This window comes from Leptodactylus fuscus, chromosome 3, assembly GCF_031893055.1.
Source record: "Leptodactylus fuscus isolate aLepFus1 chromosome 3, aLepFus1.hap2, whole genome shotgun sequence".
Lineage (NCBI taxonomy): Eukaryota > Metazoa > Chordata > Amphibia > Anura > Leptodactylidae > Leptodactylus > Leptodactylus fuscus.
The window spans coordinates 136,817,123-136,836,453 of NC_134267.1; the positions used below are offsets into that span (position 1 = coordinate 136,817,123).

A 19,331-nucleotide genomic window follows, 5' to 3' on the forward strand; every position below is an offset into this window, starting at 1 on the left:
CTTTTTAAAAAATTTCTTCTACTTTATAAAGTCTGTGGATCTATGGAACACATACAACACACACATGTGCCTTCCGTGTGCTGCCCATGATTTTCACAGACCAGCTCAGTAACCCCAAAATGCACCTAAAATAGAGCGCCCCTCTGTATAAATGGAGGTCTCCATGCATTATGTGATTATCATGGACCTCATATGTTCAAAAAATACAGATGTGTTTATAAAAGGTCAAACGCATATGGACTCATGATGCTGTTACAAAATAAATAAATCTAGCAATGTTTAATTTACTTTTCCAAACTAGAAGTAACAGTCACAATGTAAGCTCATTCAATGACATTAGTGAAGGCCTAGTCTGAGCCTTTCGGTGTTGTTTTCTGGTTACATGAAGGGGACAAGATACCAATTGGACATCAAAAGATCCAAAGTCTGAGAGACAACTTCCACAACTTTTTTTTAAAACACAGACTACAGAAGGTGTCCAGATTTGGGACCACATATATTTTCATAATCTTTAAGTAGAAACAGCAGTAATACAGTCGTACAATAAAACAAGCATTATATTTTTACACAATATATTTTTCCCACATAACCCACTTATAATCTTCTCATGACAAGTGCACATTTATTAGCCAGTAGGGAAAAAAATATCAATGTTTCCATTATTCATTCGTGCAAGGTCTTATCTGACTCACAAAACAGAAGCACTTACTTTCCAATGTTTTCAGGGAGTGTCTGCAGTGAGATATCATTAATGGAAAGGCATGTGAGGCTTTCTAGGTCTGGAAAACTGTCTGGTAGCCTAGATTGCAAAGAAGAAAATATACATGATTTATCACCAAATGCCCATAACACAACAGTTACTGTTAAATACATAGGTCTCCAGATATTGCCTAAACAGAAAAACGATACAAAAAAGCCCAAAACTTTATAGTACAGTAATATAAAAAAAAAAAAAAAAAAAAAACACCCACACACACAACCATCTACCCATCCTACTTTGTGTCAAAAGTCCATCAATCCTTCTGCAACGTAAAACAGATATTCATACAAGAATAAACAGTAGCTTGACTTTTTGTTAGAGCACTTCTTTTGAGTTGGTGCACTGGAGGTGGACCTTCAGCACTGCTTAAAGAGGACCTTTCATCTCCTGGAGCATATGTAATACACCGCTAGAAAGCTAGCAACTTTCATGTTCTGTGCCCCGGGTGAAGAGCCATCGGTGCCGAAACTGTAGTTCTTCACAGTAGCGTCTATTTCACTGTACTGTGAGAGGGGGCGTTGCTTACCGCCCAGCCATGACACTGAGGAACGCCCCCCAATACTCATCTATGGACGAGTATTATCAGGAGAGGGCGTTCCTCACCGCTCTCACAGTACACCACTGTAGACGCTGCTGTGAGGAAGGGCGTTCCTGACTGACTGTCAGAGACGCCCCTTCTGACAATGAAGAGCTATGGTACCGGCACGATAGCTCTTCACCGGGGACACAGAACAGGAAAACCGATAGTGTGCTGAATTCAGTACACTGATGGCTTTCTAGCAGAGTATAAACCCGCATGTGCTCCAGGAGGTGAAATGTTCTCTTTAAGTAGGATGGCAGTGGAAAGATTAACTCTTAATGCTTCAGTGTACCTCAGTTGTTTCCTCAAAATCCACAAATGTAATGTGCTCTGTGATGATAGCTGAATGCTTGTGGATGGTTGTATTATGACCACTGATAAGAAACACAAATTATACAAGGCTGTGGAATATGTTGGCACTACATAAATAAATGTATTATTATTATCTATCAGATGGCCCATACACAGCATCTCCGGCGGGATGCAAGACCAGACGGCCAGTGATCTAACTTAAAGGGGTTGTCCCATCTCAAGGATCTTATCTATACAGCTAGCTTATATGGATTTAAGACTTTTCCTAAATACATTGCTTAAGCAAAACTGCTTTATTTGGCTGCTGAGATTCTTCACTTCACTGTTTACACTGTGTTTCCATAACCACGGACCTGGGGATGGTCTCATTTGTCCACCCAGGAAAAGTGGCGTAGCGCCTTGCTCTCAGGAAGGAGGGAGAGCTGAGTGCTCCGGAGCTTGTATTTCTGAGCTGTTTATCTCCCTGCTCTCAGGGAGGGGAGGGGGAGCCGAGTGCTCCGTGCTTGTACTTCTGAGCTGTTTATTTCTGGCTCTTCCAGTTAAGTGTCAGCTAATTGAATTTTGCTGATAATGGCTGAGACAGGTCACCCATTAAACACAGACCTAAAAGTGAGTATATTGCAAGCTGACTCATGGTCCTGTAGCATGTAAGTGTGGGATTCTCATCACCTAACAAATCCAGCTCTGCTTCATCAGCTTCATATTCTGCATCTTCCAGTGATACTGTGCTAATTTATTTACAACCATCTCTCATGTGCTGCTATGAAGAGAGATCGCAGAGCTGGCTTTGTCTGGGAGATAGCAAGTGAAACCCAGCCCACCAATTTACTGAGAAAACCAGGAAGTGAACAGAGCATACAGCCTGCAAGGTGGTGAACAGGGAAGTTGGGAATACCCTTTTAACAGAAGTCAAGTATTTACTAACTTCAGCTGCTATTTGTTCCTGGGTGCACATTTTGCAGATAACCATATTGCTAGTAACAGGTAGAAGCCAATAATCAATAAAACGTTTCACTTATAAAGTGAACTTAAATGACAAGGAGCCCAGTGTTGAGCTGGACCTGATATGTGTGACATCACCTTGCAGTGCTGCCAAACAAGCAAATGTTCATTGGCCAGCCAACTGCTTTTATTATGCAGTATAAAAAAGTGCAGCTTCTCAGCATATTACTTTGTGTAATGAGGGGGTGTGCTACTGAAAATCTGTACAACTGAATGGGCGAGAAGAAATCTCTCCGATAGCTCCTCCCCAGATCACTTTGCATCAGCCTGCAAAGTAGCAGCAATTGTAGTTATCAATCAGTGTCCATTCTATGTTTGCTTCTGGTGTAATAGGGCCCTAAGACTTGCAGAGAAATTAAAGGGGTTTTACGGGGAAAAAATTACTTTAAAAACAAAAACAAAAAACAGGTCTGTTAGTGTTATTAATGGGTTAATAAGTGCAGCCAAATACCTTTGTTTTGAGTGATTTGTGTGTTTCTATGGGAGTATCCTGGCATCTTTTGCATTTGTTTACATCAAGTAGCTTCCTGTGCTTCTAGCCTACAATTACCATAATGCTTTGCTCCCTCCCTTCCCACTACTAGACCTTCCCAACTAACTCACTCAGCGCCTCTCCGCCCCCTCCCCTCACATCATACTTACCTGTCTTCATTTCTCCTCCTCTTCTTGATGTCTGCCTAGAGCTGAGAAGATGCTGCTTTTCTCTGCAAGTCAATCAACAGCCACAATGGTATAGTTGAACCGTTCTTTAAGTGCCTTCCCTTTATTAGCTAGAATTTCCTTCACAGTCTATAACTTTGCTACATGGACATGATGTGAAAATAAAACCATCTTATCCAGCTCTTACCTTGTGAGTGGGTTTCCACTGAAATCAGCCACCTGGAGTGCTTTACAAAACGAGATGCTCTCTGGAATTTCAAGAATATCTGAAATATATTTTACATGGGTATTTTTAAAGGGCATGTATCACCATAGTTTGCAATTATCATCTGTTTTTTCTCATCTTACTCTATTTTCTATACATGTTATGCCCAACTATAAACATACAAATAAAATGAAAAGAGATCACAACATCAGACAGACAATCCCCAAATTGGTATCAATAAAAAGCATAAAATGACCTTTAGGAAAAAAAAACCAAAAAAAACCACACAACCACATTATACAAGCAATTATACAAAAAAAAATACGGGTCTCAGAATATAAGCAATGTCATATTGGTTGTGAACGCTATAAAAACAAAAACAGCATAAATGCAGGTTTTTTTTCCCAACTCTAATCTACTTTGAATTTCAAAAACTTGGTTTACAAAATAGATTATTTTCTGGTCACATATCCCTTAAAGACAAAAGGGACATCAGGTGAATTCTCGGACAACACACAGATGGTATCCATGTGCTGCCCAAGTTCATCACAGAACCCAGTCATTTGAATGTACAAGCCTGAGTAGCCAAATGGAAAGGAATAGAACTATTTAAGTACCGGAACCCACCATCAAGGCTTTGGGAACTGCAGTTTTCACTGCAACATGGTCTACCCACTGCGGCTCATTATCACTATAGATCTCCTGATGAGCTCCTAACAACCTTTTATGTATCTGAGGATTAGAACATATATGGTTTCACTTTTTCTATTGCCATCTTTCATATACTCATTGTATATACCAGGTGGTGGTCAACTCCTGCATTTTTTTTAATTAATAGTAAGGAGGACTATAATTGAGTGTGGAAGATATTAGGAATTTTGTCAGGCAGGACCTAGGAATTTGGGTTTTATTTCCTATGTCCCCTAACATGTACAACTTTGTTTGAAATATGTGGGAAAGGTAGCTCAGTAGCAACAACCTGTCAGAGACAGGGATACAAAACTGTAGCAAAACAGGTTTATTCAGGAAAAATAAATAGCAAAATAAACCTTAACGCCAGGCACAAAATGTGCAAAATAAAATACAACCTTAATTTCAAATAAAAACAAAATCCTGCTCGTCTGAGCGCTAACTAAACAAATCTGTACTACACGAATCAACAAAAATAGTATAGCACAGTCTTTCCAGACTCACAGTGTAAGGACAGACCCAGACGCCTCCTCTCACTCCCAAGATATGCCCTGAAGTGCAGGCCCTGCAGCCTTTTATGGCCCAGTAACGAGTCTGGTAACTCACAACTGGGCTGTGGCCAATTCCAGAAACACCCTGTACCACACATAGGTCAGAAACCTGGGGCAGATATACCGTGACTAGGGTTGAGCCGATCTTGACTTTTCAGGATCGATTTTGAAATCCGATTTCCGATCATTTTTCATTCGAACCCGATCTCGATCTCAATGCAAGTCAATGGGATTTTTTAATAATCGGAGATCGGATTTTAAAAACGATCCTATTCACTACATAGCATGGAATCTAAGAATTGAAAGTTTTAATTGTTAGAATCCCTGCTGTGTAGTGATTAAAAAAATCCCCTGGCTACCTAAGTCCCCCCAGTTGTCTACTTGCCAGCTGGCACTACCGATCCACGCTGTTCTCGCTCCTCTTCTTTCTACTGCGCATATCTTCAGAGCACCGTATGTGCCCCCACCTCCCAGGCTAGTATTACTGATGCTGAGAGTAGGCGGGGCTTGTTGTGGCTTAGGAGAGTGTGGGCGGATACAGTACCCACCCACACTCTAAGCCACAAGCCCCACCTTCTTCCTAGGTCTGTAACAGTAACCTGGGAGCTAGGGGCGTGCACGGACCGAGAAGGGGCAAGAGGAGAACAGACGGGGAGTGGCAGCGGTACGTGGACTTGTCTATTGACTCTTTCTTGTATATTCAGCTCTGCTACATCTGAGATGTAGATCTCAGATGTAGCAAAGCTGATGAGTATAGGAATGAATGGATGCCGCCGGCACACAGCCCGTGCCAGTGTCCGGCACTTAACCCCTGCGCGCCGGCTGGGTCCATTCATTCCTACGGCATAGCAGGGAGGAAACAGAAGAGTAGAACCATCTACTCTTCGGTTTCCTCCCTGCTATTCCGTAGGAATGAATGGATGCAGCCGGCGCGCAGGGGGTTAAGCGCCGGACGCCGGCACGGGCTGTGTGCCGGCGGCATCCATTCATTGTTAACATTGTTCGCTTTTCCCACAATGCTTACAAAGCATTGTGGGAAATAACCTCCGACCTCAATCCTGCCTATAACGATCGCCGATCGGAATCCTATCTTTTCCGATCCTGATCGCTCAACCCTAATATTTGATTAATTTAAATAAACGCTAGATTTTATTAGTATTATACACTTTTCATTCATTTCTGTGAGCCCATGTAATTGATGAATGGATTATTAATATACTGTGAACTAGGATCAGAATATGAGCTGCGGTTTGTGGCTCAGACCCCTGAAAATCATAATTGTGTGCATGGGACATAGAAATTAATGGATCCCTGTGTTATTTATTAAAGAAATGAAACGGATAACACAAAAATACGTTTGTTTGCATAATGCCTAAAAAGACAACCCAAGATAAATCCATTTTAATCTTAATAGATTTCAATATGGAAGAGACGAAAGGTGGCTTCAGTACTTTACATGTATTAACTAGATAAAAAAAAAAATTAAATAAGATTTGGCTATAAAGAAGCCTTCCAAAAGACTGCCTTTTCTTGTTCGTTTTGCAACTAATCTGAGCAGATGCAAAAGTTAATTCTATTCCATTTGGGTGGATAAGCAGAGGAAGATCAAGGGACTGAAGAAAGGAAGGGAGGTCTGCCAGGGAGAGGGGACAGACAGTTTGACCTTCAGTGCGAATGGAAAGCCGGTATGGGACACTACATTCTTGAAGCAGAGATTTCAGAGCAGCTCTTTGGTGCAGAGTGTGGCATGAGAGAACTGGAAACAAGAAAATGTGAGCTCCATCAGTCAATGAGCTTGTGCTCCCTGGCTTTTTGCATTATTTCCTCCTTGAGGGTGCAGTAATGTACCCTACAGATGACATCACAGGGTCCTTGCTGCTTTGGGCATCCCAATAGCATATTGAAAATACCTGTGAGGGTAGGCATGAGGTCAGCGGATGGGGTGGCCTCAGGGAGATACCAGATTCTAATGTTGTTGTGATAATTTCGGGTTCCCAATGTCTTCCACAATGGACATCAGTTTACAGTACTGAGCAGTAGGTAGACTGTTGCAAAGTTTGGATTGAGACTGAAATCTGGAACATTTCCAGGTCACCCACCCATTGTCGCAGAGTCTATATGATCACATTGAGATCCTGGTTCTATTGCTTTTTTCAGGTCAGAAGAAAAATCATCCATGTCCCATCTTATTGGGAAGGAAGGCTTATAGGGATTGTAGCTCAGGATGGCCTTGCAACATATGTGCAGCTTCATCTGGCGGTGGCAGGAGTGGGATGTAAGGAGACCCTAAATTCTGGTGGGGAATTGTCAGAGGGCCTAGGTTTATCCCATCGGCCTCAGATGGAGGGAGAAATGCGTGGTCTGCAGATGACCCTTTAGGTGCCAGGAATTGAAACGGAATTTTTTTGGTTGGAAGGTTTATGCCCCAATCTGAATCTCTTGCATGGCCAGTCGGAGGAACCTCAGGTTTAGTGGCATGTGGAAGTGTTACTGGGGCAACGTGGGCTGTGGGGAGTCAGACCTGACAGAGGTGCCAGCTTGTAGTTTGATGCCATAGTAGCAGGGTCCATTAGCCACGTGGTTGTCAGTTGGCGGGAAAGAGGAGGACTGGAGCAGAGGTGAAGCCGAATTCACCAGGGTGCCGGCGTGCTAACGATCACCACCAGCCGGAGCATTGGTTGAAGCGGGCTCCACGCGCTGTGATCGGTTTGACCTTTTCCTTCATGTTAACCACAGGGGCATCATTCACATTTAGCAAGCAGAATCTTTCATCAGTTTCGATCTGATTAGCATCAGATGATGGATAACCTTGGGCTAAGCCACCATAACTAAGCAATTAGATGGTGTCATTCACACTGTCTTAATATGCCATTTTCTCCAAAAAGATTACGAATCTGTTCAGATTTATCAGGATATTTCACCTGTTATTCAAGCGCACCGTGGGAGCAGCAGTACATCAATTCTTTTAATAGAATTCATGAATTATTCATTATCAAGAGACTAGCAATTTATACATTAATATCCAGCAGCAATAATTCACTAATTTTGACAGAAAATTTGTTCTTTTAGACATGGTATTAAAAACTTTATTTTTTAATATGCCTTAGTCATGAAACAAGGGTTTACTTGATATCATGTGTGAATAAAAAGCTTGAAGATAAAAGTGTAGACCAGATGTTGTAGGGCATATGCTGTATCAATTCAAGCACAACCAAAAGACAAGTACTTAATCCTAACTGCGTCATGCAACCAAACCCCATGCAGAACAAGACAAGCTAAGCATAATCCAGCTAGAAGGCTAAGGATACTTATTTTATAAATGTTGCTAAGAGTTAGGGCTAGGGTTATGCAGAGAATTTGGTCGCTCAACACAAAGTAGCAAGAAATGATTGTTGTGACACAGAAATATGCTCCATTATAGTCAGAGCCATAAACCTGCTGGATTTATGTTGCAAATTGCATACGACTTCACCAGCAGATATCAAGGAAAGTCTGTGCTGGCAATGCAAGTGCAACTGTGAATCATTTGGGATAGGTCTGTAGATTCTAAACTGCATGCAACAACACAATGATATCACACCATAATGTATAAATGCACAGAAAATCACACACAAGCCGCACACATTTTTCAGTTGCAGAACCTACATACATATTGCTTTTGTACGACCAACTGTGTGTACGTGGGCTTCAGACTCTTCTGACATTTGATGTAGAGGAAATGTAGGATGCTGAATTTTATCATTCCCTTCATCTTTGAAAACTCAGAAATGTTTGTTTGGTCAGTCAAGGGAATAGTGATCTGCTGAATGCGTGTTTGTCCGACAGGTAGCATAGATTTATGAACACCTTTAGACCATCAATCTATAACGATCACAATCTCCCCAGGAAGTTAAAAGGGGCTCTATCATTGGGAAAAGTCATTTTTAGATAAGCACATCCTTGCATAGCCTTTATAAAGGCTATTCCACACCTACCTTTTGTATGTAAATCGCCTCAGTGTTTTTTGAATGAGAGCTTTTTAATTCATATGCTAATTAACCTCTTGGTGCACCCCGGAAGTCTCATTGTACACCCTCTGCTATTCTTTCCTATGTATGTGTACTGCACAGGTTGCTGCTGATGATGACTTCCTGCTTCCTGTTTGCACACACACATAGGAGATAATACCATAGACGAGTGCTGCTGGGAACTTCCTGTGCTGGCTGGAAGCTCATCAGCATATGAATAAAAACAGACTTATTCAAAAGCCACTAAGGCAATTTACATACATAAGGTAGGTGTGGAATAGCCTTTCTAAAGGCAATGCAAGTATGTGCTTAGTTAAAAATGACTTTTCCCAATGATAGAGCCCCTTTAAGCACATGAGAAGCGGATATCCTATGGACATAAAATACCTACCATCAAATGAGTCAAACTAGTAGTGATGCATCTTTCTCACTATTAAGATTTTCCCCAAGACAAATTACCAACTTAGTATTCCTGCAAGCCGTAATCCATGGAATAGTATGTTAAAGTAGACAGCCAAAGCACCCTTCATTGGTAAAGGGTGAGCTGCTCCCCTTGGCATGCACCACTCCCTAGCGACAAGTGTTCTACTGTAGAACCCTTGTCTTTCAAGTACAACCACTTTTGGACAGCTCCTTGGTCCTGAACGAAAATCTTGAGTTTCTAATGACCCAGGACCTGGTTTTTCAGTGTTCTTAGCACGACTATGAAAAGAAATCTGCAGTTTGCGACAGAAAATCTGGCCAGGTGAAATAAAATATTGAGTTTCGTGCCACTTATTATGACAAATGTTTAATTTCTAATAACCGATGCCAATGAATATGTACTATTCACTTATTATCAATTGCAGATGCATTTCCATAATTCATGCTCATTTTACTTTCCATTTATATGACACAAAGGAGATTAAGAAAACCACTTCACAACACTTCAATTCAGAAAAAATCCATCAGATTACACACTTATAACTCAATGGAAGGTTGTGAGTGTGTAAAGAAGAGAGGTCCAGATGCTATACAACATGGTTTTCAAAATGCAGTGCGACATCTACCATGTTTTGCCACATTCACAAATTATTCACACCCTTAGCTCCATGAAGGAACACCCCATGTAAAAAAAAAAAAAAAAAAAAAAAAAAAAACGTTGTTAAAAGTATGTACAGAAATTAACCGGGCTTATAATAGCCATTAGAGACAAGTCCAGAGATCTCACGTGAAAATCTAATATATATTGGTGGAGCTCAACTATCACGAGAATGTAAAGCAACATGGAATTAATGGTGCTATATAAATAATAATAATAATAATAATAATAATAATAATATTATTATTATTATTAACTAGAGATCTATGGTTAAGGTAAAGATTTTAAATACTAAAAGGGGTTTTTCCTTTATTAGGATAAGGCTTCCATGTATGTAGGGGTCTGACCAACAGGAAACATACCAAAATGCCCCTACAAGTGGATACAAATCAGTCCATGGTCATGTGATGGACACACAGGCGGACAGATCCTTATAGTCACAGCTCAGTAGTCAGATATCTGTCTGGTAATGAGCTGTAAAACATTTGTTCCCATCACATGACCATGGACAGCATATCACATGACCACAAACTTAGACTGTACATCACATAACCATGGACTAGTTTTCATCCACTGGAAGTAAGCAGAATGAATGACAGAAAGCAGAGATCTATAAAACTGGGAGGAATTCATACAGAAATTATATTGGAAAATTGTATAACTTTTCATTATAACAAACAATAACATTTGTCTCTTAATATTGGTCTGCAACTAGGCAATGCCTTTTAATTTTTATGCAGACACAGCACCACACAAAAGAATGGCGTTAAACTGCACTACCAGGAACAGCTGTATGTATGGTCTATGGGGGTCCTAGAGAAGGAGTCACGTCAAACATACACTGATTGTCAATTGTAAAAGTAAACCATTTATTAAAAGTTCCATCTCCCCCTTTCCCTAAACTAATAAGCATACACATATTTACGTAGGAAGAAATTCTAGTTGTAGGGAAAAACTTTAGCTCAATTGGTATGCATTGCAGATGGAGCAGTAAATGAAGTTTTATTGCTGTTACTCGCCATCACCCAGACAGAAGTACAGCAGACTAAGGTTTGACCCGTTCCAAAATCTATTGTCTATGATGTTGAAGTTTAAAGAAAGGAGACAAAATTTACTCCTCAAAGAAGTATTAAGCTGGCATTTTCACTTTATCTCTTAGGATTGTACAACAGGACAAGGATAAAGGCAATGTCACAGATGGACATTAAACATAAAGAGATACGACTTCTGCCTTAATTTTTCTTTATCTATTTGCTATGTAATTGGTTGCAATCTAATATAACTTATCAGATAGCATTTCAGACTGGATGGATTTTCGTTTCAAAGGTATTCATCAAATGATATTAAAAGTACAAGAAAGAGGTAAATAAAAAAAAAATAAAAAAAAAAAAAAAACAACAAGAAAAATGAAATATGCATAGTATGATACAAAGATATGATGACAAAGTGAAAAGCCCTACAAAATAAGACACAGGAAAAAAAGTAACCGGTAAACAGCGGGGAGGAAAGAAGACTGGGTAGTGCTGTAGTGCATATGTCAAGGGGAAAAGGGAGAGGAAGACCTTGCCTAAGGAAAAAGACATATCATAAGTGTTATGTCTAAATCATAGCTGAAAACAATAAGACAAACCCCAGATGTCGGACCAATTAACTCAGGGTGATCAAACCCTGTCAAAGGTCCATGGGTATCAGATATGGTAGCTTTGATGTTTTCATGAAGCATAATGATGTCAACTCATCTAATGACATCTGTCAATGAAACACATGGTCGCTTCCAGTTGAAAGCAAGATGGATTCACGCTGCTATTAATATATACTGGAGTAATTTATATTGAGCATATCAGAATAGTAGGCCTAAGACAGAGTAGGAAAAACTAGAGCAGTCAGTCAAATTGACTTTCCTAATAATCATTGCACCATCCCATGAATGGATATCCAAAAGCGATGAGACAGAGGGCAGATCCACCAAATATAGAGAATATCACCCGAAACATTACAAACTCAGAACCATATAGATTCTATGAAGATTCCTTGAAGAAGGCTCCATAAGGGTGACCTGCCAACTGCCTTTGCTAATGATCGTGCAACAATCCACTGGGGTTAGGGTAGTCTCTAAGTCCTGTGACAAGGTTAGTCTCTAAGTCCTGATACCAGGTTGTCATATTGTGCAATTTGATCTCAGAGGGTGGAGAGTTCAGTATATTATAAAAGGAAAGAGAGTCTATCAGCCGCCCTATAAAGAGACAATCTTTCAAAGCTTGTAGGAATAATCTCAGGATTAAGTGAGGTTAGAAAGAGTAGGAAGTGAAAGATCTGAGTAGTCCTGAAGGCCTCTGAAGAGGGCAGGAAATGTATATTAATTAGTCTTTGGTGTAGTAGTCTTTGGTGAAGACCTGCCGTCACAAAGGAAGTAGTTGAGGAACCCGAACCTGTTGTGCCACCACCAAATGAACACCTCGCACCAGGAGGGAAAAGAGCATTATAAAACAGAGAGAGTAGTGGGGAGATTGGGTTTGTAACTAGAAACTAAAATGAACCCTTTGCCACAGTTACAACACTCAATGGCATGCAACTCCAACTGCAGTAATTTTATCACAAGTAACATTTATGTGACCATTACATCCAATCACTGGCCTCAGCAGTCACGTGAGATTTATGGCACACAACCCCGAGGCCAGCAACTGGCTCCAGCAATCACATGAATAATGCTGCAGGACCATCAGGGACTGGAGCGACAGCAAAGTGCAGGTTATTTTTTATATTTACCCGGAACTTTTAAGTAAACTGTAGAACGTAATTAATGGAAAAACTAAATATTTAAAAGCTGATAAGAATTTCCAACTTACCATTACGAGACACATCAAGTTCTACCAACTGCATAAAGTTTGCTATCTCTGGAGGAAGTCGTTGAATTTCATTATCACTAAGACCAAGTTTTCTTAACTTCACAAGTTGGAAAAATTGCTGTAAGATAATAAGCAAATTAGATGTCAAATTAATAGAAAGTCACACATTTCCCAACCAGCACTATAAATAAGCAGACAGTAAATATATTTGTAGGGAAAATTAATCCATTAGTATAAATTTCTAATATATGGTAGCTCTTTAGTAAGCAGGGACAATACGCTTCAAGAACAAATGCGACAGCCATGATAAAGACTTGTATCAAGAAAAATGCTTGTTTTTGACTCTACTAGATGTATTTCAAGCTCCTGATTGGCTATGGTTTCTCATTATTCGTAAATTTAGAAATCCCTGACCAATAAGACTACATGGAATACTATCAGGGTTATGTGTTGTGTGAAGTCAATGAGAATATTGAAAACTAATGTACAAACTCTGTTGAGGTATTTTGTATGTTTATATTTTTCATTCCTTTTGGTTTGGGTTAAAAAAAAAAAAAAAAAAGCAAACCAGATTCCTCCCAACTTTCGACCTAGCTTTAGGCCGCACATTGAAGATTTCTCTTTTTGCTGCCATTTGAGTCAAATAGAAAAATAACTTCAATGGGAATGGTAAATGAAAAGGAAGCTCTTATAAGTATTCCTTCTACTAAGTCTACTCTGGCTTTGGCTCAAAAAACTACAGTAAAATCTGCAACAAAAAATTAAGGTTTTCCATAACATGTGGCCTCAACCTTAGACCGGTTGCAGACGATCATGGCCGTGTTCAGTGTGCTATATGTGCATTTAATGGATAGCACACTGACTCAATCTGTTCTATAGGCCTGTACACACGACTGTGAATTTCACGGTCCCGTGTGCGGGCCGACAGTCCGGGCCGCAAAATATAGAACAGGTTCTATTCCTGTCCTATTTTGTGGCATTTGCTTCTATGGCTTCTATTCATTTAATCAAAGAAGCCGCAGAAGCACGGTCAGTGTATGGGCGACATTCAAGAGACATCCCCGTGTACCCCATATCCGCCCCTGCTTTTAATTCACTGTTGGTCGGTTGCAGCAAAGTCGTCTGCAACTGGCCTTAAAGGTAACTTGTCAGTGTGTTTTGCAAAACTGAATAATCACCATGTCCTTATGTACAGGTGGTTTAGTATTGCAAATCTGCCTATAGCTAGTTTGTCTGCCTCGGGATTTTAACCTACTCCTCTATGATACACCCGACGCTTTTATCTTTACTGTGCATGCTCTTGAAAAGTTTCATATGCACAGTGAAGCAGGGGTGGCCTCAGTTTCAGCAGAGAAATTCCTATAGATCCACTTTGGTCAACTTCACCTTTAGGTAAAGTATCTGGTTAACCTAAGACATCTAACATAGGTCTATACCAACATATGGAAATAGATCTTAATCAACCCCACAAGATACTGATCATAGCTTTATACTACGTATAGTAGGACAACTAGGTAGTACCTCACTATATTTTGCTATTTTTAGTAAGTGGACTTGCTATACAGTGTGATTGTATAAGGATGCTGCAAGAGTAGGGGCCTGAAGTTGAAGTAAAACCAGCAGAAAAGGGACAATGCCTGAAAATTACAGAAAAACTGACTTAGTTGCCGATTGCAACCACTCACAATGCAGTTGTCATTTTTAAGGACCAAATCTGAAATATGCTAACATAGTGTGACAAAAGACAGTGATGTCGAAGCAAAAAAACAGGCCACAGTCAGAGGAAGAGACTGCGTTTGACAGATATCAGTAGGATGGTGCAACTCCACATTTATATTTGGATGTCTGTCCATAACTGAATGAAACTCTACTATAATGTTGGATTGGCTACGTCGGAAATGATTCGATTCTTATGGAGTGCTGGCCTTGATGGCTGACAGACCAAACACCCTGTGACTCCTTTCAGTAGGGCTATATCATGTGCTCCGTATACATGACCACTCACCCTCCAACCTAAAGAATCTGACAACACCACCAAAATAGTGGGATCCACATTCTAGGACATTCTGCCTCGCCTAGACATCCGCCGTGTCCCCAATAGAAATCACATTGAACATTTGTAGTGTATAGGTAAACTAAAAGAAGCAAAACAAGAAAACATACCATAGAAGCAGAATGCATAACAGCATTCCACTTGTGAGACACTACACTCCATGACACCCTCACTCTATAAGCAGCATCCTCACACCTCCTACACACAAAAAAGAAAAACCTTGAGAAATTCCACCTTCACAACAAATTGCTTTAGGAAATAGTTCATTCATGTTCCTGTTTCAGGCCTTGAAATTGATTACTCCTTAGACTGTTCTCATTTAGTGAAAAATGTCGCTCATCTCTTCCTCCGTGTTACTATTGCATACCATGCAGGGAAAACACAACCACTTACAAGAATCAGACACGCACACATTTCTCACAAAAGCACACTATTGGCAACATAACACTAGAGAATTCCTGACATAAGGTTTTAAATTCTCAGATATTATATCTGAAACTACACTTTTTTTTTTTCCCTAAAATAATGCAAAAAAAAAAAAAAATGTATGTACAACAACCCTGCCTAAAAATGACAAAGTGCAGTTGTATCAGTAGTCCAAGTATATGTGCACATTATAGTCAATGGGGTCCTTCAGGATCGGTTGTCTTCATGAAATGGACCGTGTTTTAATGTTTAGGTCATTCTTCTGTTCCTACAACAGAACAAAACAATGGAGAAAAAAGCGCCGCAGGAAAAACTCATTGCAGTGACAACAAATGGTGGTTTTTCCTGCAGAGCTTTTCACAGAAAGTCCGCAAAGGTATTTCAGGGTTAAAATAAATTAGAAAATCCTTCCGATCAGTTTTAGTGTTTTGTTTTTTTTTTTTGTTTTTTTTTACAAAACCTAATGGATATTGTTATTTTGATCCTTTGACAAAATCAGAGCAATGAACAGCCGACTACAATGTGAATATAAACTTATTATACGTTTATTTTACAGAATAAATAAATGTAAAATAAAAAAATATATATATATTTTAATCAAAACCAGACTTTAATAAGTCAAAGTTGGATGCTGCATTCCCTATATGATTTAATATGGAGGTATAGGATGTTTTATGCTATTATTAATTCCTACAAAACATTTCTAGTTCCAGTTACTGGCCTGGAACTAGTAATATCGCTGAAGTGATGCTTTCATGTTCAAAGTCATAACTCCATACATTTCTGTATTCTGCAAAACTATCAGTGGAGGGAACCAAATATGACCAAATCTCAAAGAGGGAAGGGCAAAAAAAAAAAAAAACCTTATGAAACTTTTAATTAATACAATAAAAACATGCCGATGCATCATTCCCTTTCATAAATTAACCCTCACAGTCTGTGCACAACAAAAATTATTCTGATTATTTTGTATTATTGAGGTCCTGCCAGATGTGTCGCTATGAGAGAGCTCCACATTACGGTCATTAAAATAATCACCTATCCCTCACTTTTGGTCCAATATGGGCATTTTTAAGATATTAACCAGTTGTGACACATTTTAAGTGTCTTAGATTTAATTATATTGGTTATAACCGGATGAAGCGTATCCAAAATAAACACTTTGGCCTAATTATTCCATTATGGGGTTATTAGAATATAATGGATGCGCTAGCCATGAAAAATACAACTAGCATACGGACAATGCATAGGTTTATGTGCATGAAACCTGTCATTGTATAATACACTACAACAGACATAGGTCTGAACTCTACAATAAAGATGCATCTTTTAACTGATGGTGAGTGTTGCAGAAGTTCTTTTTTCCAATCGCGGTGATTTTTTTTTTGTTCATCACACTTTGAAAGAGGCTATTTGTTCCCTAATATGGTACAATAGAAAAATACAACTCTTACCACAAAAACAAGCCCTCATATGGAAATGTCAAAATACAAATCATAGCTTTCAAGATGTGATCATGAAAAAACAAAACAGCCATGCTGTTAAAGATACTTATTCCCTGCCCGCCACGTCCCCCAGCAATCAGGGGAATGAAGAACCAGACGTCCCTCTAAACCTCCTCGTGAATAGAGCAGCAGTGCACTTGCATAGCCAGTCACTGATTTTGTTCATTCCAGATCCGTTCATTGTACAGCAGCTGTATCTGGCACTGCACTTCGCTCCCTACCATCCATCTTGACCACCAAGTACAGCCACTACTAAACCAATATTACTGCGAGTTATTGTGGCAGAATTAGCGCCACTTTACTCCGTGTGACTGCACCCTTAGAAATCTGAGCTGCTCTGTGCAGACTGAGACACGTCTAGACATGTAACACACACAATAGCAGTGCAGTCTGATGTGAGCACTGGAAGGGACAGGATGGAAATGAAGGTAAACAAAGAAACTGAGGTATTTGAAGCATAATTGGGCTGTATATGGTGGTGATGATGAACCTTCCTGCTACCAAGTAAAGTTTTGGGCAAGCATCTAAAGGCTAGGTTCACACGTAGGAATCTGCCACAGTCTTAGGAGAAGACTCCGCTCCCAAATACATGGCAGATTCTGTCCGGAATCTACCTCCTATTGTTTTGAATGGGATGCAGAGATTACAGCAGGACATGGAAAAAAGAAAAAAATTCTGTATCCTGCTCAATCTTGACACGAATTCCTCGGCTCTGGAGTCCCTGCTGATTAGGTCCATTCATCTGGTCCTAGTCAACAGAGGAAAGCCACAACAGAACGCCAATGCCCTATATCCCATCATGGCGATCCTGCGGCCAAATACGGCAGTGGAAAATAAAGAGTGTGAACCTAGTTAAAGGATTAGAGAATCAACTGAAGATGAGCGCCGTTCAAGGCGACTTGTCGAAACATCTTAAGAGGAAATGTGCCATAAATTTAGAAGATCATAAGTTCAAAGTCTGTGTTCTAGTTTATGAATTAGGCTTTTCAGTTGGCAAAGTTTCCAGTATCATTCATAATGTTTTGGTGATGTCAAAAATTCTAAGTGGGTGTCACAAATGTTGACACCTGAGCAAAAAAAAATGTGTCGCCGCCAATTTAGTCAAGATTATTCAGACATTCTTAGAAAATCCAGGAAACCTCAATTTTCAGGTTGTAATGGGTAATGAAACACTACCATGATCCTAAGACCAAACAACAGTTCATGCAATGCAAGAGCTCACCAATTCCAAAGATATTTTGTATGTCAGCTGGAAAGGCCATGGCAACAAATTTTTGGGATACCGTAGATCTTTAGAGGTCTCCTATTCTGATGGCAACCAATCACTGGAGGTGAAGTGGACCAAGTATGTTGTAGTCAAGGGGGATTGCAATGAACAGTAGAAAGTTAAATGTTCTTAAATTTTATTTAATTTTTCATATTCAGGGAGATCACTTATTGAACACCCCTTCTATGCTATAATAATGTTACACAGTAAAAACAGTCTGCCAAGAGACGATGGAAGGCCAAGTGACAGATTTATAACATGAAGGACGAGTTTACCAAAAAAGGTATTAATATGCAACAAGTATGAGATTTTTATTGGAATGTGGGAGTAAGATCTTCTTAACATGTATTAGCAGTAATAAAGGGGTAATGTGTATTCTATTGTGCCTAAATACAAAGATTTTAGAAATAGACTTTTACATCTACAGATTTCTGACATGATGTCAGTAATATGCAATTCACATCAGCTGAATAGCACCTTCACACCAATACCAGACCTTTACATTTCCATACACGTCTGTTCATAACCTTGCAAGGACTCTGAAGTGATGAACCAAGTTCAAACTTCTACAAGTAGAATTTTTTTTTAAGCCATCTTCTACGTTATATAACTTGTGAAGTGAACAAATCATTAAGAACAACAATTGCGTTCTTGGTGGCGATAAGAACACTTCTCACCTATTGTATGACTTCAACAGAAAAATTGTCTGCACTTCCATTGTAAGGCAATTTTTAAAGCAGGTTTCTATTTTACGTGACAAAAAGCTTAACGTGTAAGTGGGGCTGTGACTGGTGACCTTCAAATGGTTGTAGCTTTGATTTTATACCACCTAGAAAAATGGTTCTGGCATCACAAGAAAGCAGAGTTTCTCAGCTATAGTACTCGCTATAAAAAAAATTAGAGATTAAAGGTGTTACTAGTTAATGTGATTGTTTTATATACAGCATGAACTAGTGGTATCAGCTTGTGTTCTAGCTAATAACTCAAGCTTGGCAGCAAATAAAAGCTGGCATAAACCAGATATACAGCTATTTGAAGTTACCATCCCTCCTATGGTAAATGCTTCAGCTCTATGTACTACATTGAGTACATGTGTATAGAGTCTCTCGGTCAATGCTTAGTTACATCATTGCTTATGGGAACTTTACAGCTACACTTCAATAGTAATTTTATTTCCCTGCATAATGTATTTATGTACTCGTACATAAATCTAAATCTTTAAAGGCCCATTAACACTGTATGCCTAAAAATAATTATATTATATACTAGCTTATAGTATCGCTATACAGAAATGCATTTTATGCAGCAAAGGAGAACAGTTGAAATTCCTATTGAGAGTAATGGAGAAAGTTTTAACAGCTCCTGTAACTAAGGTCTGCCAAAGCA

The 19,331-nt window shown here is 39.4% G+C and overlaps 1 protein-coding gene across 1 annotated transcript in view; it reads right to left on the reverse strand.

Annotated features, from left to right (window-relative positions):
* The window catches only part of LRRC1 (leucine rich repeat containing 1), a 130,302-nt gene that overhangs the window by 60,314 nt on the left and 50,657 nt on the right, over positions 1-19,331 (reverse strand). The window contains exons 2-4 of the mRNA XM_075268384.1: positions 12,695-12,812; positions 3,502-3,580; positions 710-799 (exon numbers count right to left, since the gene is read on the reverse strand). Coding sequence (XP_075124485.1) covers positions 710-799; positions 3,502-3,580; positions 12,695-12,812 — 287 coding nt within the window. The remainder of the gene's footprint in view (positions 1-709; positions 800-3,501; positions 3,581-12,694; positions 12,813-19,331) is intronic.